Source organism: Diorhabda sublineata, chromosome 2, assembly GCF_026230105.1.
Source record: "Diorhabda sublineata isolate icDioSubl1.1 chromosome 2, icDioSubl1.1, whole genome shotgun sequence".
NCBI classification, from domain to species: Eukaryota; Metazoa; Arthropoda; class Insecta; order Coleoptera; family Chrysomelidae; genus Diorhabda; species Diorhabda sublineata.
Window position 1 is genome coordinate 30,550,662 of NC_079475.1, and position 21,667 is coordinate 30,572,328.

Below are 21,667 nucleotides of genomic sequence, written 5' to 3' on the forward strand. Positions count from 1 at the left end.
TATAAATTGACACCTTGGGTACGGCATAATTGAACAGCAAATAACGCTGACAACTCATTCAATATTTTGTTACGAGCAATTATATATTTATGGAACAAAAAAGTTAACGAGACATCGCATGTAAATACTGTAGGTGAGAATCATAAAAAATGTGACAATACAGTAATCAATGAGATGAACACAGTAATGCAATAACGTAGTTGATGACGTATAACGTTGATGCATTGGCAATTATTCCATTCATTACATGGCGAGATTACCTGGAGTATTTCAAACTTTGTTTACTAACAGATATAAAAGTTTAAGAGGATAGTCCCAGAAGTACCAGAGCTGACGTAGAGATGGCTTAAGATGCTTGAAATAACCATTGTATTAGAAAGAACATCTATACAGCATATATTTTAAGTTTGAAGACGCCACGTTGTTAAGTATTTGTTTGGCAGCAACATGGAAAAAATTGGTCATCGTTATGTGATGCAAAACTGTACGACTGTACGGCTGTACGACCTGCGAAGACCTTCATCGCAGTGGTCGACCAAATGAGGTAGTTAATGGCTAGGAGCTTGATGATTCTTATTATAAAAAGGGTATCGAACTGATTGAACATCGCTAGGAAATGTGTATAAAGCCTAAAAAGAGATTACGCTGGAAAATGAATATAATTTTTTCAAACATTTTATTGGGCCAGGTATTTCTAGAACCATCCACGTATAACAAACACCTTTTATAGAAATATTTAGCTTTTTCTAGGATCTATATTTTAGAGGACTTGCACCATATGAAACTCGAAGCTAAATAACCTTTATATTGGACTCGAATTGAAGTATAATGAATCTTTTATAGTCCAACTCTCGCTCTTTCAACTTCTAAGCTTTACCATTATATGTTTATTTGATTTCTTGCCGAGCTTCTTAAAAACTTCATTTCTACCATCAATTTGCTGAGGGCGCATATTAAATTAAAAAGCTTTACGAAAGCATTCATAATATTCTCACATATTAGTTGATTACAGTTAGAAGAACTGGAATATCCGAAGTTATAGGAAAATAAAGAATCGCTAAACTGAGCGAGGAATCCATTTATATACCATGAATTTAACATAAAACTTGATGGGTTTTGGAAGCCACACAATTCAGTTTTTCAGAACTATAAGGAATACCCATCAAGAAGTATTTTGAATCATATTTAACTAACTTGTCAAATATTTCATTTCTACGGATTCATATGAAGCTTTTTATTCGTTTTCGAACAAAAAAATCGTTTTCATAAATTAAAGAGACAGTATGAAGATTAATATAATTGCAGTGCTTCAATTGGCGATTTGATTTTTTGTCGGAAATAACCATCTAAGAAGCGATTAACAAAATTTTTGGAAACTTTTCAACGATGGATGTGGTTTTCCTACATTTTTGTGTTCAAATAAACTGGAAAATTGGGTAGAGAGTTGATTTCATCTGAATCAAGTGTTCTCTAAATTTTCCTATCAGTCAAAGCAGAAATAGTATATCATTTTGTATTCTGTATTATTTACTATACTCACTTTTCCTAATCCAAATTTTCTTTGACTCTGATGGTGAAGTGGTTGAGGATGTCCATCTTCAGACGTACCAGAGTCTGGTAATCTTCTAAAAAGCAATTTATATTCTTCAATTGGACTTAGCGATTCAACTGCCCAACTAATATTATAACTATCCTTCCAGGATCCTCTTGAAGCGCTACTAAATTTTGCTGGATTCGGTTTACCTACAACAACCATATTGTTATGTGCCTTTTATAATTTATAATTGAAATAAAAACAGTAAAAGAAATGGAGTTTTGGATATAATATTATAGTTTCAATTTTAATTTATTAAGTGAAGGTATATACGCCATAAAGAGGAATTTGGAAACTATAGAGCCATAAGCCTTTTTAACAGATAAATAGAGAGCACAAATCATACACAGAAAGCATAGTTCAAACCAGGATGATCCATAATCAACGCGATCCACACAACAGACCAAATAACACAAAAAACATGGGAATACAATAAAGAGCTACACATAATCTTTTTCTTTAAAGCGCGCTTGACTCAATAAATAGACAAACAATGATAGGAGATCTACAAAGACAAAGGAGTCAAAGAAGGCGACTTGATCTCTCCAACCCTGTTTTATCTAATTTTAGAGAAAGTAATAAGAAAAGCAAAATTAAATAATTAAAATATTATAACGAATCAAATACAAGCAGTAGCATACACAGTCGATGTAACAATATTGGCTAATACAAGAGAAAAACTAATAAAGGCAAAACAAATTGGAAAGAGAAGCAGGAGAAGTAGGCCTAGAAATAAACCAAGAAAAACCAAATACATGAAGATAAAAAATCAAGTCGAAGAGGAATAGACCACCTAAGGACGCAGAAATACGTATTTGAAACTGTATCCTCGTTTAATTATCTAGGAATAACAATACGACACACGTCTAGAGAAAGAATAAGAGAGAGAATACAAAAAAATTATCGAACATTTGAAAAAAATGAAAAGTTACTTAAAAGCAAAAAGGATAAAATAAAATTATATAAAATATTAATAAGACCAGTGCTTGCGTTCACCATGGAAACAACTGTCAAATAAAAAGGAAGAAGAAGACCTGAATATAATCGAGAGAAAAATACTGAAAACTATACTCGGACCATATATTACAGGAGATGGAGAGAGAAGATTGTAGAAAAATGAAGAAATAGAAAATATAATATGTGAATGAAAATATGAAAGCACGAAGACTGAATTGGACAGGACACACCATGAGAAGGAAACATGCAGAGATAGTGAGGATAACACAATGGATACCTTCATGGCCAAGAGGCTGGGACAGACCAAAAAATACCACTGGGGAAACCAGTTTGAAGAAGATTCCAGAATCCTAGAAATGGTAAAACGAAAAGTGGAAAGCCAAATGCAAAAACAGAAAAGAATGGAGAAAGTTGACAAACCAACCAGGACCAACAAAAAACTATAACAAAAGAACAAGGGAAGTAGTATACCCCAATAAAGGGATATAAAGGCGCCCGAAACGTTTGCCATAATCCAAGAGATTAAAAGGTATGATGATGATGTGAAGGTATAATACATTTCCCACAAAAATTGTGTATGAAAAATGAATCAAGTTGTTTGAAGTTATTACTGAAAAAAAGTCAACAAAAATTATTTTGGCTTGGTAAGTTATGCTAATATATGTATATATTCAATCTAAATATTTTTAAGAGATTTTATCAGCTGATGTGTTGATATCTTAACTAGAGATGCTTGGTTACAATTTTTCATTTTATTATGGTTTCACTGCGTCTTTTGAAATGATACCAAATCATTAAATGAAATATCTTCCAATAACTTAATCATAGAATTTTCTCTTACATGTCTTTTGTTATAATTGGTGCCGAATTATTCCACAAACGAGGGGGGGCTTTTAATTGTAAAAATTGTATTACCAGGTCAACGTTTCACTTTATCTCTGATCTCTGACCATTGTAACCTACAACTACTGTGTTTGATACGCAAACAACAGCTGGTGAGAGATTATACCCCTAATAGAGTTGCTAATTCACTAGCGCTAGTAGTCACGTGACTACTTTCTCCACTTGTTAGCACTTGTATTATCAAACATGTCAAAAACGGTAAACTATTGATAATTGCAATTTTCGCCAGGGGCGCATTTACAAGGAGCTACCTTAGGAGGGCTAATGTATCAGTTGCTACTACTAACCACGTCTACATAGATCCCAACTTAGCATCGCAATAAAAGTTGTTATCTATATTCGGTTGCATGTTATAAGCTACAAGTGATGATGCTTCTAAACGTATGTTTAAAAGACCAGTCATCATCAGTTACAACTTTCAACGCAGCATATCGCTCGGCAAAAATACGAGAATGGCTCATTTGTTTATTCCGGAAACGCGTTTATCGAGCAACAATGGCTGATGAAATAATACTTGTCACAGTGGCTTATATTGTTTTGAACAAAAACTTAAGGAAAAATAAGACAAGATTGTGGGCTCCACTTTATTGTATTTTACATAAAAATTTGTTTAATATAAGTACAGAAATAAGTTCTCATGGTTTTTAATTTTTTGTAAGCCTCATCAATTTAGATACCAAATTTTTCAGCAATAACTTACCAACCATGCTTGTCAACATTTCTTTTTCATCTTTATTTATGCCAGTTTCTACATTCCAAAAATCAGCGTAAATATAATTCATTAATAAAGTCCATAGACCTCTCATTACACCAAGTAGTAGTCTTTTCATTCCTACAAATTTTTCTACTCTTGTTTGATTCATGTAATTTATGTCCGTTATTGAATTACGAGGATGTATTCATATCTAGATATCCTAGACCAGTTTTATGCATAAACAAAATATTGTGTTACTATAGCAAGGAACAATAACTTATTAGAAGTTTCAGTGTAAAGTTTGATGCCAAAAAAGTAAACCAGAATTACGCAATAAATTAAAAGAGAAAAGATGTCCACCGAAATTTTGAAAACCGAAAAGTTGGAGTATCGAGCCATCATCAAGTACCTGTATTTAAAAGGGTTAAGAGGAAAGCAGATTTACGAATATATGCTTGGTGAAAAATTGGACTGCAAGATTCAAAAGAGGTAAATTTTCCATTGAAGTTGATAACCGATCGGTAAGGCCAGTTTCTTTGTCAGTCCCCGAAAATATCGATGCAGTTCATGACATGATTTTATCAGACCAGCTAAAACGGATATCTGAAGCAGTGAATATTTCATACATTTCATTGCTGCAAAATGGATCCCCGTATGTTTGAATGTAGACCAAAAACGTGCAATGGTAGAAGCATCGCGTTCGACCAGTGCTCGATTTGAAAAAGATGAAGACTTCTTAAACCGAATTGTTACTATCGATGATACTTGGGTACATTTCTACGATCCAGAAACAAAGCAACAATCGATGGAATGCCGACACTCTGGTTCTCCAAGACCTAAGTTTCGTGCCATGTTGCCATGCAAAAATTTCGTGATTTAGGGTTTGAATTACTAGAACACCCCCCTTATTCACCAATGGCTCCGTCTGACTATCGTCTCTTCCCTCAACTGAAAAAAATTTCGTAAAGATCGTAAATTTTCTTCCAAGAAGGAGGTACTAAAAAGTGTGGAGGTCTGGTTTGCAGAGCAAGAAGAAACATTTTTTGAAAGGTCTAGAGACGTTGCAGGTTCGCTGTAATAAATGTATCCAATTAAGAGGAGAACATGTTGAGTAATAAAATATTTTGACATTGAAATTTTGTTCGGTTCTATAGTAGGATAAGAATTTTTCAAAATATCCTCGTATTCGCATGAATTTTAATTTTGTGAAAAATTCTATTCTCCAATTTAATTGAGAGACACAAATAAAGAAACTTGAATATTTAAAGTTATATTCGTATCACTTTAAATTTGGTTTCAAACAGATTCACGCCATTATTTAATGTTGGTCGCGAATATTTCCAAATCGTATTTACAATATGCTAGTTGACTAACTTGGTTATTTATATTCTTTAATATCTATTTTATTCCATAAAGAACTGGATTAGAAATAAATGTAGCTGAAGTTTCTTGAGAACAATGACCTGAGTTTGGTAATTTTGGTTGTTTTGCTATCAAGTATTCAATTTTACGTTCGTGGAAAGTTTGTTACTTCTGCATGAAATAATTTTATAATCTCGACTAGTACTCAATCATTACAGTACTTTTGCATACTAGATACAAAAATTATTATTTTCCACTGACTATTCGCATACTAGGAAAATTTATGAGGACTTTTTGTGACAACATAAAATAAGATTTTTACGTATTTTAATACAGATCTATATTATCACCTTAAAAATAGGCTAATTTCAAGCCGATAAAAGTATGACAACGCTTACCTAATCTAATTTTCCATACACTTCTTGTAAGCTTCGACTGGGATAGCTTTCAGTACCTTAAGCGCATTACTCATGAATTTCAATGAGCATAATTATTTCGAAAAGAGGAAAAGTCACAACTGTGTTTTACGAAAAAATCAGTCACAATCATGTTGGAATGTGATTTGATAAAAAATCTGATAATTTTCTAGAAATTCAGTCGTTTACGATGAATTGAGTTACGTAGGGGTCTCAATATGGCCAAGAAATACATCTTATCGACCATTTAACCTCTTGATCATGGTGAACCACACCATTAATGATAAGTTTGATGAAATGAGTGTCCTACGTTGTTAAGCAACTTCTTTTCGATCACTATTTGACGTTATTTGTGCAAAATACATGTCTTGTCATGTCTTTTGGTACTTAATACTTGAAACATTAATTATTATATGCCGAGTCTCACTATAAGAGACGTTAAGAGTCTCCTTTATCTCTCGTCGATTTTTGAGCACCATGTTCTCCACTTTTTTGATGTGATCGTCATTAATAAAGGTGGAGGGACAACTCGTTGGAGAAAAGTTTTCGACGACTTCACGTGAATGCTTTATGTCACACAGATACTTGCGTTCGCGATAAAGGTGACTTCCCAAAATACTTGTTTTCAACGCTTCCGTAGCAGTAACTCCTTTGGACATAGAAAATTTCAAGCAAACTCAATTTGTTTTTCCATAGTTAAACGTAGAATCGTATAAAACAAACACACTAATTGAGATATGCCGCTTAAACTTCATTAACATCCATAAAGTTTGTATCAATCTGAGAAAAAAATGTTACCGATTCGATTTTCGGTCGCAGTTTATATGCATAACAGATGCTGTTCTATTTCTATTTATTTAACTATTAACAAAGAAGAATCCAAGTTTGTTGTTGGATGAGATATCGATATAAATAAGAATTTATACAATATGTTGCTTTTATTGTATTCACAATATAAAAAAATTAGATATCATCAATTTACTCCAATAACGATCAATGGATTATCAAGTCCAATCACATTATGGGTGATGAAATTACAGTTGGGATTAACATCATGCGGAATCAGAGACATATCTAACGAAATTATCTCATCGAGTCGCAATCACGCGACTAAATTGAGTCAGATGATCACCCTAACAACTTCCACGCATCCCTATAATTTAGTAATCGATGTCTGGTGCACCAGTAGCTTCAAAGACTGTGTATCTTCGACTTGTCCATATTGATGCAACATCAGACGTCTACACTGTAAAATCTCGAAATATAATAGCGATAGTACACAGATAAACTGAGTGTATGATTTCCATAGTTAGAAATTATGTCGTCTTAATATTTAACAGTTAAAAATCATTTGAAATTTTCCAGCACTTCCAACATTGAACGCCACTGACTTATTTTTCTGTTTATTGTTGTACTGTAATCAATATTGCGAAAGTACCGTGAAAAAGTATCTTCGAGAAAGATTACTCTATGAAACTTAAAATACAGGAGCAATAAATCGTTTGTTAGTAACAGCAAGCAGTTTTTTATAAACATTCAACAATATGAACTTTACTGGTTTTCTTTCTTATTTTATCTCGAGTTTGTTTGTTCTATGGGAATAGTAAATCTCTTGTTTGTATTTTCTTGATTTTTCAATGTTTCAACGAGGAAAGTGAGATATGAAGTGTTGTGAACTGTGAATTACAAAACTCGTATTTCAAATTATATTTGAAACTCTCTCTTTGTTTCTTATTTATTTTATTTATCGATTTAAATAAAATACTAATAGGAGGAGACTTTAATACTTATTAAATGTTATACGTAGTGAATGATTGCGTTTTAAATTTTATGAACCTGTCAATCATCAAATTTTTTAGATTATTAGAATTAGTCAGAATTCTTAATTCATGAATTTACGTATTTACTAATAAATTAATCGGTTTTTACTCTACATATTATATTATATTATGGAGTGCTTTTCAGTGGTCGATCCTGGGGTCGATGACATAATTATTGAAATATCTTTATAAAGTTTTTGAAACTGTTAAAGTCTTGTTTTGATTTCAATTGGAAATGACGGCGACAAATAATTTCAGAATTTATGATCAAACAAGACACTTTATATCAAGATCAGGATATTTTATAAAGAAATCCTGGAAGGATGATAAAAGGCAATTGTAACTCATCGGATACGTATATTGTACAACGTAACAAAAATGAAATTGATGAAACTAAAGTTTTAGGAAACCACAACCAAATGGAGCAATCTCCATTATCTCCATTTTTGGTTAGGTTGAGTGGAATCCACGAAAATATTATCCTGAACCCTTCTTTACACGGGAGAGGCTTACAAATTAAAAATCTAGTATTTTCATTACTATTTGAGGTTTACAAAAATATCAATATAACACTTTTTTTCATAGCTACTAGCATTTCAACATAGTTTACATTAATAATTTTCCCCAAAAATCAATTTCAAAATAAGGGTAGAAATTTTGTTATCATTTTTATTACATATATGAACAACTAGAAAAGAAAAATATTTTGAAAATTAAAGAAAACCACAAAAATGGTAACATAAACTTATATAAAAAAAGACAACAAATAATTAATAATTTCTTACAGAAAATACAAAAAAATTGTATTTTGAATAGTACACTCCCTACAACAAGCCGTTATGTGCTCCATACAGAGTTAACTCTTACCTCCAACAATCATCAAAATTCTTGGTTTTTCTTCGTTTCCAGTATTTCCAGAAGCCTCTTTTGTTTTAGAGAGGTATCTTGTTGTTGTTCAAAAACGATTCCAGTATATTATTCAACAATAGCTCTTCTAGGTAAATTTTGGATAGATCCTCGTTGTACAATATGTTCCGTTATTAGATTTATGAATAGCCTTCTATTTTTAGATTTTATAGTTTCAGGATTGTTACTTCTAGTTCTAGCAAACGCGTTAATACCGGCAATGTTGAGCATTGCAAAAAAATTACTAGTAGTTCCCTTGCTACATTATAGGATGTCATCATTCTGTCCACTACATTAACGTCGCATTTTTTATCCTTATCAGTGGTGTTTCAATTAGACCGCAAGATTTCAGTTTAAAATAAAACATGTTTTTCTGTAGTAAAGTATAAAAATATTCATTAATTTGAAAATGTACTCGTACATTTGGAAATTTATATATGAAACAAAATCTTTTGTGAATGCTTTTCTGGAATATGAGTACCGTTTTCACGAAATTTTTAATAACGCTATTGATTATGTGGTGGTATTCCATTAATACAGCGTTTAATTTCGGCTTTCAATGCCTGAAGCTATTGGTATAAACCTGTGACTTCAGATAACCCCAGAGTCAGAAGTCTAAAGGCGTTAAATTGCAAGAGCGTGGAGGTCAATTCTGGTCACTAAATCGTTAAATAACGATCAGGATCAAGCTCATGCAAGATCGTCAATGTTTCATGGGCGGTATGATATGTGGCGCCGTCCTGCTGAATCTACATGTCGTTAAGATCAATAAATTCAAAATGAGGCACGATAACTTTCGCCATTCATCGTTATTGCATTTTCTTTTCCATTTTTTACCTCGTACCGTGTGTTTTACATCACTAATCGAACCATTACTTTTGAATTTTTTTCAATATTCTTTTTACAGTGGATGAAGTAGGCATATTATTTCTGCCGAACATTCGGCAATCGAACTTTCATCATTTTGATTATAATTTTTGACAATGGGGCGTTTTGTTCTACAGTGTAATGTTCCATTCTCCCAATAACAACTTTCGATCTGTCGCGTCATAATAACGTGGCATCTTAATGGAACGTAATCATTTCCGGTTTCTGCCGGTTTCCTGAATTATGATCTTTTATATCATCTATGTAATGAAAAAAACCATTATAATATCACTTTTTCTCTTGGTAATGTAAGACAAAACTGTAATACGTTCTCCAAAAGCAAAAACAAAGGAAAACGTTAGCTTGTTTACTATTTTCGTAACTATGGAAGGAAGCTCTCTTTCAAAGTACCTACAGCTACTAGTCTGTGTCCAGTCAAATGAGTCTTGACTGAATTGTAACTGGTAAATCAACGATCTAGAGTAAAATTTTTCCCTGTTCCCGCTTCATACATTCTCAGGGTTACGGCTTGTGTTATTTGAATCGGACCGATTGGTTTTGTACCAATATATATTTCTATATGTTGTGGCAACCAGAAAAAATACTTGAATTCCAAACTTGTTTAGCTTTCGTGGCATGTACAAGCGGAATGCCCATCTTCAGCAAAATGCTAAATCATTTTATCCAATGTTACATACTCTCCGACTGAATAACACTGCTTATGTTTTCCCGTAAACTTTCCTAACTTTTCACGTATAGCTGCAATTTTGTCAGTTGCCCTTCTCTTTTCTCTTGTATTAGCATTATAAAGTCTTATAACTCTTAAGAAAGATTCTCTTCCAAAAACTCCCGGAGAATCTTCCTACCACCATGGTCTTTGCCAGCTAAACCCAGTAAGCCTAAAAATGCTTTCATTCCTGCTTTAAATGTTGGCATAGTATCGTTACTGTCTTTGTAGGGTTTCAATTTTACGTATATACAAATTTTTATATTTATATCTACGATGTCATCAAAAAGAAGGTGTCGAGAGTCAATTGGAGATACTGCGGTACCGGGCGGGTAGGTAATAATATTTTCTCTTCTGGTATTAGGGGAGGAAACAATTTTACAACACTTTGTGCTGTCTTTTTTTGGAATAATACATACGTTTGTCATTGTCTTCAAGAATTTCATATGGTTCTGGAGCTGCCTCTTCCTCACTATTAGAACTAGAATCGTTTTAGAATTTCCTCGTGATCTGAATCGCTCAAAGATCCATCGGAATCAGCGATATATTTGACAACAGTCGGATTACACATCACTGAGGCGTCGAATCTCTCTTTCGTAGGTATCGTACATAGAACTAAAATAATGTTGCCAATCATCCGCTTCCTATCACAAACTGAATATAAATGGGGAAAAACCCAGTCTACAATCGGAGAACCATTTTGAAGAAGTATAGATTATTTAGTGGAAGTACAGATATTTATGAAAATTACAGAGTCTCTCTGGCAGTTTGCAACCTATGAATCGACTACTTTCACATAGAAGGCGATAATAATTGTGATATAAATTACCTTACATTTAGGTGGGTGAGGTCTATGAGGACAAACACGAACTCAAAAACTTAGTTTTTCTTTACAAATTTTGCACAAATATACTTTACTATGGGTATGAAAGATACAAGAGATATCAGCTCTGTTAAAAAAAAAATTTATATATCGTAGATTCATGTTATAATGGACTGTTCAGTCTCACGCGTGTAAAAGAGTGTTAAGACAGATCAGCGATTGAAATAGAAAACTTGAGCGAAATTCGCAAAAGCCTAATGAAATTTTATGATTAAATGTAGGATAAGTTCCAAACCGAGCTATCTCCACATTGTGAAGTTAAATACGAAAAATACCAAACAACCTATTAATAACGTGATTATTCTTACGCTCAATAACCTTTTGGATGAATCGGCCGGAGAAGATAAAATTCTATCCATATTAATTAAAAATAATGGCCTTAAAGAAATAACTCTACCATTGTACTTCTTGTGAATAAATCAATTATAGGAGGGTCATTCCTTATGAAAAAGGACTTTAGCAGTTCCTATTTTTGAACTCCTTAGTTAATAATTAGTGGAAAATTATCTGTCTTTCTATTATTGTCGAATTATTTAAGAAAATTATTTGTGATTATTTGATTACTTATCACAAAAACGTTCTGTCGAATTAAATATCTTTATATATAGCGAATATTTTTGGAAATATGCGAATAAATGCTTCCAGGTAGATGTTGCTATGTGAACTGACTTCAGTAGGCCTATGATAGGATTGATCATCAAATTTTGTTGGATAAACTTGATACAGTCGGTATAAATGACAACATACTCCGATGGTTCCAATTTTACATAAGTAACAGATTCCAGGCAGTAGTTTTAGGTAAATATATATTAACTTTCAGTTATGTTACTTCAGGTGTACCTCAAGGGTACCTCTTATCTGACACATTTTGTGAATATACAAAAAATATGCGGATGAATTTGTGATATATCTAGACTTCAGCAATGCTGCAGATTATCAATTGATACAAAGTGATCTAATTAGACTTGTTGCTTATTGTGAAAAAATTTTCTTTTCCCGAATTTCAATGGATGTTACGCGATTACTTTCTTTAAAATTCGAAATTTGATTCGAAGCTTATATTCGATCAACATATCAATTATATATATAAAAAAAAAGCTAATAGAACGTTGTGCTTTATTATCAGGTTGTCATGAAGTTCATTGCGAACTTGCCTAAGTAAACAGTGTCTTAAGTTTCGGATCCATAATTTGATCTTCAATATTTTCACATCCATAATACATATCCATAATAAATTTATAAATAAGTGCAAAAGAAAATTGCTTTCTAATGAATGTTGTTTCAGTTAAACGGAACTCAAGTTTAATTTCTCTGAAAGATAAACATCAAAGAAATAATGTAAAAGTTGTATATAACATTGTTAAAAATCTAGATTCTAACGAGAATATCTGCCTCATTTGATATTCCTGCCTATAAGAGATATAAGTTTTTGATACTAATTTTTGGGCTACTGCTAAATATTATGAAATTTCTCTCTTGGATTGTTGCTGTAAAACTTTCAGCTTGTCATCATGTTGATATTGATATATTTCATAATAGTCTGTTTACTTTTTATAATGATCTCTTTGATAATAAAAAAACATTGTTTTGGTTCACTTTCACGTCATTTTTTTCGTTAGTTCTTATGTTATTCCAATTGGAATTTGTATGTTTTATTATTCGAATATATTCGTATAAACAAAATGCTTTTTTAAAAATATTAAGTAAAAATTGTTCTATTAATAGAAAATTATCGCTCTAGTGAGTGTCTATAAACTAATCATTGCACAAAATTATTGAGTGTTCAGCATTAAAGTTGAGTGCTGCTTAGAACTTATGAATCTTCTTATCCAAAGTAAAGTGATTCTAGATAAATATTATGTGGGTTGTGTAAAAAACAAGATATTTTTTCCATAACCATTTTCATTTTCGATATAAGACTATACACTTTTTCCAGTGATACGGTAGGTGGTCAACCAATTAAAACTGAAATTTGTGGGTTGTCTTGATGGACAATCATTTCCTTTTTCTTCAAATGTGATTGATTTTTTGCAGTTTATTACTATCAGCCAATGATGCTCAATTGTAATTGTTCTACGTTTCTAAAGATAGTCAATGAAGACAATCTCATGACAATCCCAAAAACCGGTCGTCATCACTTTTTCGGCGGATGAAACCGTCTTTCCTCTTTTCGGATTAGGTTCACCGTTTGCAATCCACTGTCTTGACTGTTTTTTTTCTTCAAGCATGTGGTGTCGGATCCAAGTTCCATCTACAGCTATGAATATTCGACTGATTTTACTCAAACGGCAACAATAAGGAAATAATAATGATCTTTCGAATACTCTCCAAAGTGAGCAACCACGCGCAGATACTTTACACACATGTATTGAGTTTTTGGGCACCCCGAAACACGTTGGAATTCAGATGTTCAAAATTTTATGTTTGTAAATGATGTAAAGGCGTATTGCCTTTCAAAAACAAATATTTAATGATAGCTCAATACTAAATTTTTTCGTTCTTCAGAAAAATCTTCACAATCTGTCACTCATATAATTTATAGAAAGAAAGTCAGCGTTCAAAATGGCTGAATTCTTGGTGCAAATATATTCCCCAACTGAGTGATGACATCTTCAGGATACATTTGGAAACAGCTATAATAAATGAAAACTATGCAAAATCTACCATATTATTTGCACAAAATGACATTAATATTGTGTGATGGTATATATTATTCAATGAACGAGTATATAGTTTCTAGTTGCTTTCCAATTTATTAAGCACTTTGTACACGAAACCCATTGGCTCGACGTTCATGAAATTAGCACACAAGAATCAATTGGAACAAACTTCGATAAGCTTTGTGTCAAGTGTCAAATTTTGAAACATTCAACCAATTATTTGCTTTTTGCATCCAATAATGTAATAGAATATTGTTTTGTATAGTCCGTTTGTGATTCCATTTCAAAAATACAAATGGAAATCTCAATAAATGCCTACATAATCGCAATCATACAGTTTATGTTTAGAGAGCAATTTTGAAGCCCAATCATTTATCTGGTGCTTATGGGGCAACAGGAAAACAAAGAAAAAACGGCAATTCGGAACATGAATTTCGAGTTTTGCATATCCATTGCCCTATTAGGTTCTCAAAGAGTTCAAAATTAGAAAGCAAATTTTATATAGATTATCTACAACCATTAGAAAAAAAAACACAAAATATGATGATAAAATGTGATAATTATAATTGATTATGATATGACTACACAGTGGTGGTTTTAGTTAGTATACTACAGTTATTCTTATTAATTATGATTCAAATACCACCAGTGGCTTCATTTTTGAAACCATGAGGGACGCCCAGATGGTAATAGACACAATGGATCTGTTGACAAGAGTATGAATTCGTTCTGTGGTAGACTGAATAGAAGTTATCAAACTTTTATGTGAGACAGGATACACGTGGAGTATGGAAATTTATACTGGTAAAGGAAAAGAAGCAGTAATGTCTGTTACCCACAAATGCGCCATGTCGGGAACAAAATTTTCTTAGCAAATGAAAAAGACTATTTTCTCTAGAAGAGAACATTATAAATTATAAATTTTCGTCCATTGTATTTCTTGATCACCCTTTCTATAACAGATCTTTTAGTATACTTCGTTTATCTTATATAAATGTAGTTAAAATATGGGAGAGGAAAAATGAAAAAATGAAAGTGTATCATACGTATTCTATCCAATTTGATGATTTCAATTATTTGAATTGTTCCTCTATTTAAAAGTGTTCATAAATCAGAAAAATTGAATTTGGAAATAAATTAGAGATAAAACTTGTCTAAAAGTATTCTACTCTACTAGTTCGGGTAGAACTTTAAACGAAATAAAAACTTTTAAAATGATTTTGTTATTTATTCCGCTCGCCTGCTCCATCAACGATAGCTATAAATCTTACCGGTTAATTGGACGCTTTTTCTTGTTTTCCCCAGTTGATTATCTGCCACGCAAGTGTAATTTCCGAAGTCTGATCTGTGCACTTTACGAATCACGAGTGTATGCCGTGAGCCGCGTGACTCCATTATTCTTCTTTCTGTTGTGTCTAGTTGCATCGTGTCTCTGTACCATAGGACCTAAAAAGAGAAAATATACTGAAATCCGATCAACGCTATTAGTTTTCGGACCGATTATATTTTCTGTGCATTTTGGGGATGAGATGAGGAAATTTCATTTTCCAGTGCCCCCTTTCTGATAAATCACATCAATGGACTGACTATATGGTTCTGATATCTTCCATTCGGACAGATATATAGAATTTGTAACTTCAAAGTAAATAAAATCTGTAGAATTTCATTCGATTTCAGGCAATCAAATTTTAGGAAAGGTTATCATCAAATATGTGAGTTATAAAATGAACTTAAGATTAAGAAGTTGTACTGATTATATCATTCGCCATACGTGTGAAGTGACCATTTAAAATAACCAAAAATTATTTAGTATGATTCTTAATTCACCCTATATACAAAATTGAGTTGCAGCCATTCTGCAATATTACTAAATTCTTTTAAATTGAGAACTAGAACTTTAATTGTTGATTTCAAATAATACAGGTCACATAATAATAGTTGCATAAATTTCTACAGGGTCTATTCAAATCATTTGTCACAGAAAACAGGTTTTCAAACACTATCGTATATCTCAATGGTTTAGAAGTTAAAAAATGTGTTAGAGAATTCTTTGTATGGAAAGTCATTTTGGTATTATTATATATTATTCGATATTAGTTAGGCAAGTCCTTTTCGTTGTTAATTGCATTAAAATATCTTATAACTTGAAAATACAATAGCGCATTCTATAATTTAGTTGGACAGATCCCTAAGTCTGATATAGTTCGCATTTTTTGAAACCAAAGAATTTCACGTAGAAGCGTTTACTGCATTTAAACGAATGTGAAAAAAGAATACCATGTCTGAACCTCCTAAAATGTGGAAAAACAAGAATTTTCACCAGAGAGTCTGGTAAGAAGAGCAGAAAACACAGTAGAGGTTTTTCGTAGGAAACTTAGAGCGCGAATACTATACTTCAAAGTGTATCGCATAAATCGGCATGAAATGAACAAAATCGGAATGTCCTGAATATGCCACAAATTAATTAACATGGAAAAAAAAACTTGCCAATCCAGAAATCCAAAGAAATTATGGCTTTTATACGAACAATATAGAAGAGTGTCCTTAGAATGTGAAACATGGAAAAAAGCGACAATTGCTGATAAAGTTCTGGTTTAGTGTGTGGTTTCACCAAGAGGGATATCCAGACCTTATGTGGGATTAAGAGGGAAGCTGTGTATTTTGAAGGTATATTAACAATTGCCTTACCAAAATAGTTGATTTTGTATGACATCACGTTGGAAATAACATAATGTTTTGGCTTGACTTAGCATCTTGCCATTAGGCAAGGGAAAAGGGAAACTCAATATAGGCTTTATCAACATAATATAGTATAGTTTACCTCAAATTTGTCAAGCAAAAGATTTTTGGGCACTTCTAACTCGTAAACTGTATGATGGAGGGTGGCAAGTCGAAAATGTGGAACAATTAGGGTGTAGAATTTAAGAAAACCTCCTAAGACATGTTCGCAGAAAATGTCTCCTCTGCTAGGAGTAATTTTCTTCCTTCTATTTAGTTTAAGCTATTTACTTTGTTAGTTAAGCCGTTAATTGTGGTAGATAGAAAAAGTTTTATTAACGATTCTTATTACTATATGACTAAATCACTGAATATTTTATGGCAAGATTATTGGAACCTACATTTAACATTATTTTGCAGCTTAGTTTTAATTTAAGCAGTGGTGGTCTCCAATAAATGAAAATTCAAATCGAGTTTTATCTTTAATTTTATCTAAATGGGGTTAGATGATTTTTTCACATTTTAAGGCCTGACTCAACACCATGGATAGAACCGCTTCTTGTAACTGTTTAAAATTGGTGTGAAGAATATCGTCATGGTCGTACATCTGTCAGTAATGAATATAGAGGTCAGTCATTCAGCCCTCTGAGGTCAGTCATTCAGCCCTCTTTAAGACTAACAAGCTATATACTTTGTAACAGCGTCTAATTCTCTATAAGGCCCAGATTCGTTCATCTTTGGAGTATTGCTCGCACATGAACGCCTCAACCTACCAATGTACAACATTATATATAATATTTTTCTTATTCAAAATAATCAAAGATATAATGTTTGGAAAATACTATTTATTTGCCTTATTAGAGAGTTTTTTTCTCATCTGTTTCACATATGATTCGATACCAAATTAACGAAGAGATGAATTCATTGCAATAATCAATTTATTTACCGTAAACCTCATTTTTTTAAATCTATTTATTGACAATAAATAACTTTTATCTAGCGTAGGCGAGCTATCAATAATTTTTAAGCTGTCAGTATTTGATCAAGGTTTTAAATATTACCTATCAGCACAAACGGATTGATAAATGGAAAACAAGCGTACAAAGTATTTTCCAATGAACTGGAAATAAATAATGATTGATAAATCCATGAGATTCCGCTCTATTACATGGTACAAAACTAAATATTTGTCTAACTTTATTGCACAGTGACCAAATTGGAAAGATTTTTCTCCAACATAAATTTGTGTATTTTTCAATTAAAATGTTTGGCAAATTACACAAGTTCCTCTGATATATCTATGTACCTGTTCTAATCACGGAGAGATTTGAAATAGTTGCTGTTTTAGATTGAGTTGTATCAAATTTTGTAGCTTAAAAGAATGATGCTTTATTTAGAGACTTCCACCAATTTTAATTTAGACAGGCATTGTGAATATTTGTAGTTACAGTCAAATCAGTCCTACAATGTGAATATAAGGGATGTATGTAATATTTACTTATTGAGAACAATTTATCTCGATTATTAGATGTTATTTACATCCCTTGTAGTATATATCGTGTATATATATATATATATCCGTTGAATTCTTGGATTTTCTTCTTTGACTTCTACTTTGACCGGTTCCAATAGTATCATAATCATTGTTATTTCATAAATGAAGACAAGACCACAGTTTATTATGGAAAAATGTGGAGGCCAAATAGAAGAATCAGTAAATATTGCTTGCCTGTCGTTGCTGCCAGATAAATCGAGGAAGAAATTTCAAAGAAACGTATTGTGATGCTTTTCTTATTTATTATGTTTTTAATTGCGGGGTGGATTTATACACACGGTCTATCGTACTTATTCAATATATTTATACACCATCCCAAATTAAACTGAACTATTTACTATTCACTAAACTATGCTATTATTAAACACTTATCTAATTCTTAACATAATCATTTACTTAAACGCACCGTTTTCTTGTCTATCCCGATGTGTTCGGAACACACATCAGATTTCTGACTGACTTACTGATAATTTGTGATTTACACAAAAAGGATTTCTTGATATTTCGGGTTCTAGAATATAAGCAAACGAAATGTTTTTACTAGAAATTGCTTCTATAAAAACGGCCCCAACATCCTGTAAATAAGATATAAAGAACAATATCAATATATTGTCCTCTGACTAGCTCAAAACATTATCAATCTTTTATGGAATGGTGCAGAAAAAAAGCAGCTACTGCACATTCGTTTTATTTATTCATAGACGCAATCACCTTAACTGTCCATATTTCAACTGTATGTTTCATGTACTGAAGTTTGAACAAATATCGCCTTGTCAGCCTGCAACTATAGGAGATTTTCTGAAATTATTGTATTGGTAGAGACTGTGGAACCTAAACAACGTATTGAAATCAATTTTTGTATCTAAATGATGGTCCAAAGAAGTCACAGAATGTTGTCTATGATAATGATAGAGAAGTAACTTTCAAAAGAACGTCTATAAGTGATTTCAGACATCAACAACAAATGAAAATATGCAAAAAGCAGACAAACTTGTTAGTTAAAATCGGTTATTGGAGTACAAGAGCGAACAAATACGGCCATGCTATGTATCGTTTATCATTCGAGATTTTCGGCCGCTAAAAACTCCCTGTTTTTGCATTCGTCTTATCCATCAGGTTCATCATCAAGCGCCCTCTGGCTCTTCCCAAAAAATTCAAAATGTTTTGAGGTCATAACGGAGCAGAAGTCATTACGAATGAATCCACGTATTGGAATCAGTGAAGATAGAAATTTTTTTTGTTTTGTTTTAATAGTACACTGTACCCCGTTTTTCAATTAAACCTTGTGAAAATATTCGTAAATAGTTCCAAATTTTCTGACTCACTCTATTCCTTTTTGTGTCATCAGAATTCTCCAATAAATCATATGTGCATGATTCAATTTATTTCAATGCTGTAGTCAGTGATAAGGACAGTTACTTACTGACTATTGATGATACAAAAGCCTGCTTAGGACGTACTGAGTTTGTACAAAAAGGATCTTTTGCATTGCAAGAGGAATTTTTGTGCAGCCGCTAAAAATAAAAGATTTTGCTCAGGTTTTATAAACATTCACGTAAAAGTAGACCAATTCGTTTGAAAATCTGGATCTGGTAAGAAATTTCAAACATCGCTCTAGTCTGCTATGAACGACTTTATGATGAATACTGCAATTTATATTACAGTTTGAGTCTAAGAAAGATTCGGAATTTCCGCGTATCAAAAATTCACGCTTTTTGATTGATACGTAGCTAGGCAACATATTCACGCATATTTAAAAAGTTGTCTGGTCAAAAGCTTAATATATTTTGGATTTAGCATGTGTCTATAGTAAGTAATATTGTGTCAGTTCTATTTTATTATAAGAATAGAATTATTGGTTACCAATCAATAACTGAAACTAGAACAAAGTGATGATAACAAGTCATATTCTGTTTGACACACATAGGTGAGAGATCCAATAGACAAATTTAAACATATCAAGACACGTGTCTTCAACACTCGTAGAATTACACGGGTCAACATGAAATTTGACTTTGATTGCAAAGCATTAAATTTCGGTAGTTTAGGTCGTAATAAGACGGAAAAAAATATATGGCATGAAAAACTTTGCTTTTGTGCTTAGAAGACTGATTGAACGAAATTTTTAAAAATCTCGGATTTTAATTTTTAATTGAAAATAAAACTATTGAAATAAAAATGTTTATTATTTTTATTAAGTTTTACTATCAAATTAGCTTACAGAAAAGTGGAAAATAACTTAAAAGTGCACACTGTTACTTTTTCTTTTATGTTCATAGCTACTTTCTCTCAATAAACCCCAATTATAGTCGCCCATCATGTTTTCATTGTATTTGCCTTGATAGCGTTGTTCAAAATTCATGATGTCCTGATGGAAACGTTCTCCTTGCTCTTCGGAATAGGCTCCCATATTGTTTTTAAATTTATCCAAATGAGCATGCAGCATATGTACTTTTAATGACATCCTGCAGCCCATGGCCTTAAAATTTGTAAGCATATCCTCAACCAACTTTTCGTAGTTTTCAGCTTTATTATTTCCTAAAAATCCAGAAACTACTGCTTTAAAACTGTTCCAACTTGCTTTTTGAGTACGATTCAGCAACGTTGGAAATTTTTCATCGGCGAAAATCTGTCTTATTTGCGGACCAACAAAAACCCCAGCTTTAACCTTTGCTTCCGATAACTTCGGAAAATTTTTTTTTAAGTATCCAAAAGCTTTTGAAGTTTCATCCAGTTTTTTAACAAATTGTTTCATCAACCCTAACTTAATGTGCAAAGGCGGCATTAACACTTTTTCCGCTTCAACAATCGGCTCAAATTTGACGTTCTGTTTTCCGACACACAATTCTGTTCTTACAGGCCATGACCGTTGAATATAGTGTTTAGAATCCACTCTGCTATCCCACAAGCACAAATAACACGGATACTTTGTATATCCACCCTGTAGCCCCATTAAAAATCCCACCATTTTAAAATCTCCAATCAGCTCCCTGTTATACTCACGATACTTTACAGAATCAAGAAAAATTTTGACACTTTCATAATTTTCTTTAAGATGTACTGAGTGAGCAATTGGAAGAGACGGAAATTTATTTCCGTTGTGCAATAGAACTGCTTTTAAACTTTTTGTAGAGCTGTCAATGAATAAACGCCATTCGCTAGGGACACAGGGTATGTCAATTGCTTCAAACATACCTTTAATGTCATTACAAAAACAAAGTCCATCTTCCTTCGTGAAAAACGTTGCAAACATTTCAAGCCTAGTCCGCTGATCCGTGATCTTAACATCATCCAGCAAATTCCACTGTTTTAACCGAGAGCCTAGAAGCTCTGCTTTATTTTTTGGCAAATTTAAATCTCTAATTAGATCGTTAAAATCTTCTGAAGTAATGAGATAGTGTTTTGGTTGTTCAGGTGTAGGCAAAAACTCCTTATCGGAATTACTTTTATAAGAACTAAAAGATGAGCTACTTTTCTGCGATAATTTTTTTGGTGGCTCAGGTACTGGTCGTGTCAGGTGGTGTGCAATTGGAGCAGAAGAAGATTCGAGGTCAGGATATTCAATAGGTTTTGCATTTTTACCTCTACGTCTTTTACTCGGATTC

At 32.4% G+C, this 21,667-nt stretch overlaps 1 protein-coding gene across 1 annotated transcript in view; it reads right to left on the minus strand.

The window, feature by feature from the left end:
- Positions 1-21,667, minus strand: part of LOC130452850 (limbic system-associated membrane protein-like) — a 1,112,215-nt gene that overhangs the window by 44,380 nt on the left and 1,046,168 nt on the right. Inside the window, exons 7-8 of the mRNA XM_056792329.1 lie at positions 15,061-15,235; positions 1,541-1,743 (exon numbers count right to left, since the gene is read on the minus strand). Of these exons, the coding sequence (XP_056648307.1) occupies positions 1,541-1,743; positions 15,061-15,235 (378 nt within the window). The remainder of the gene's footprint in view (positions 1-1,540; positions 1,744-15,060; positions 15,236-21,667) is intronic.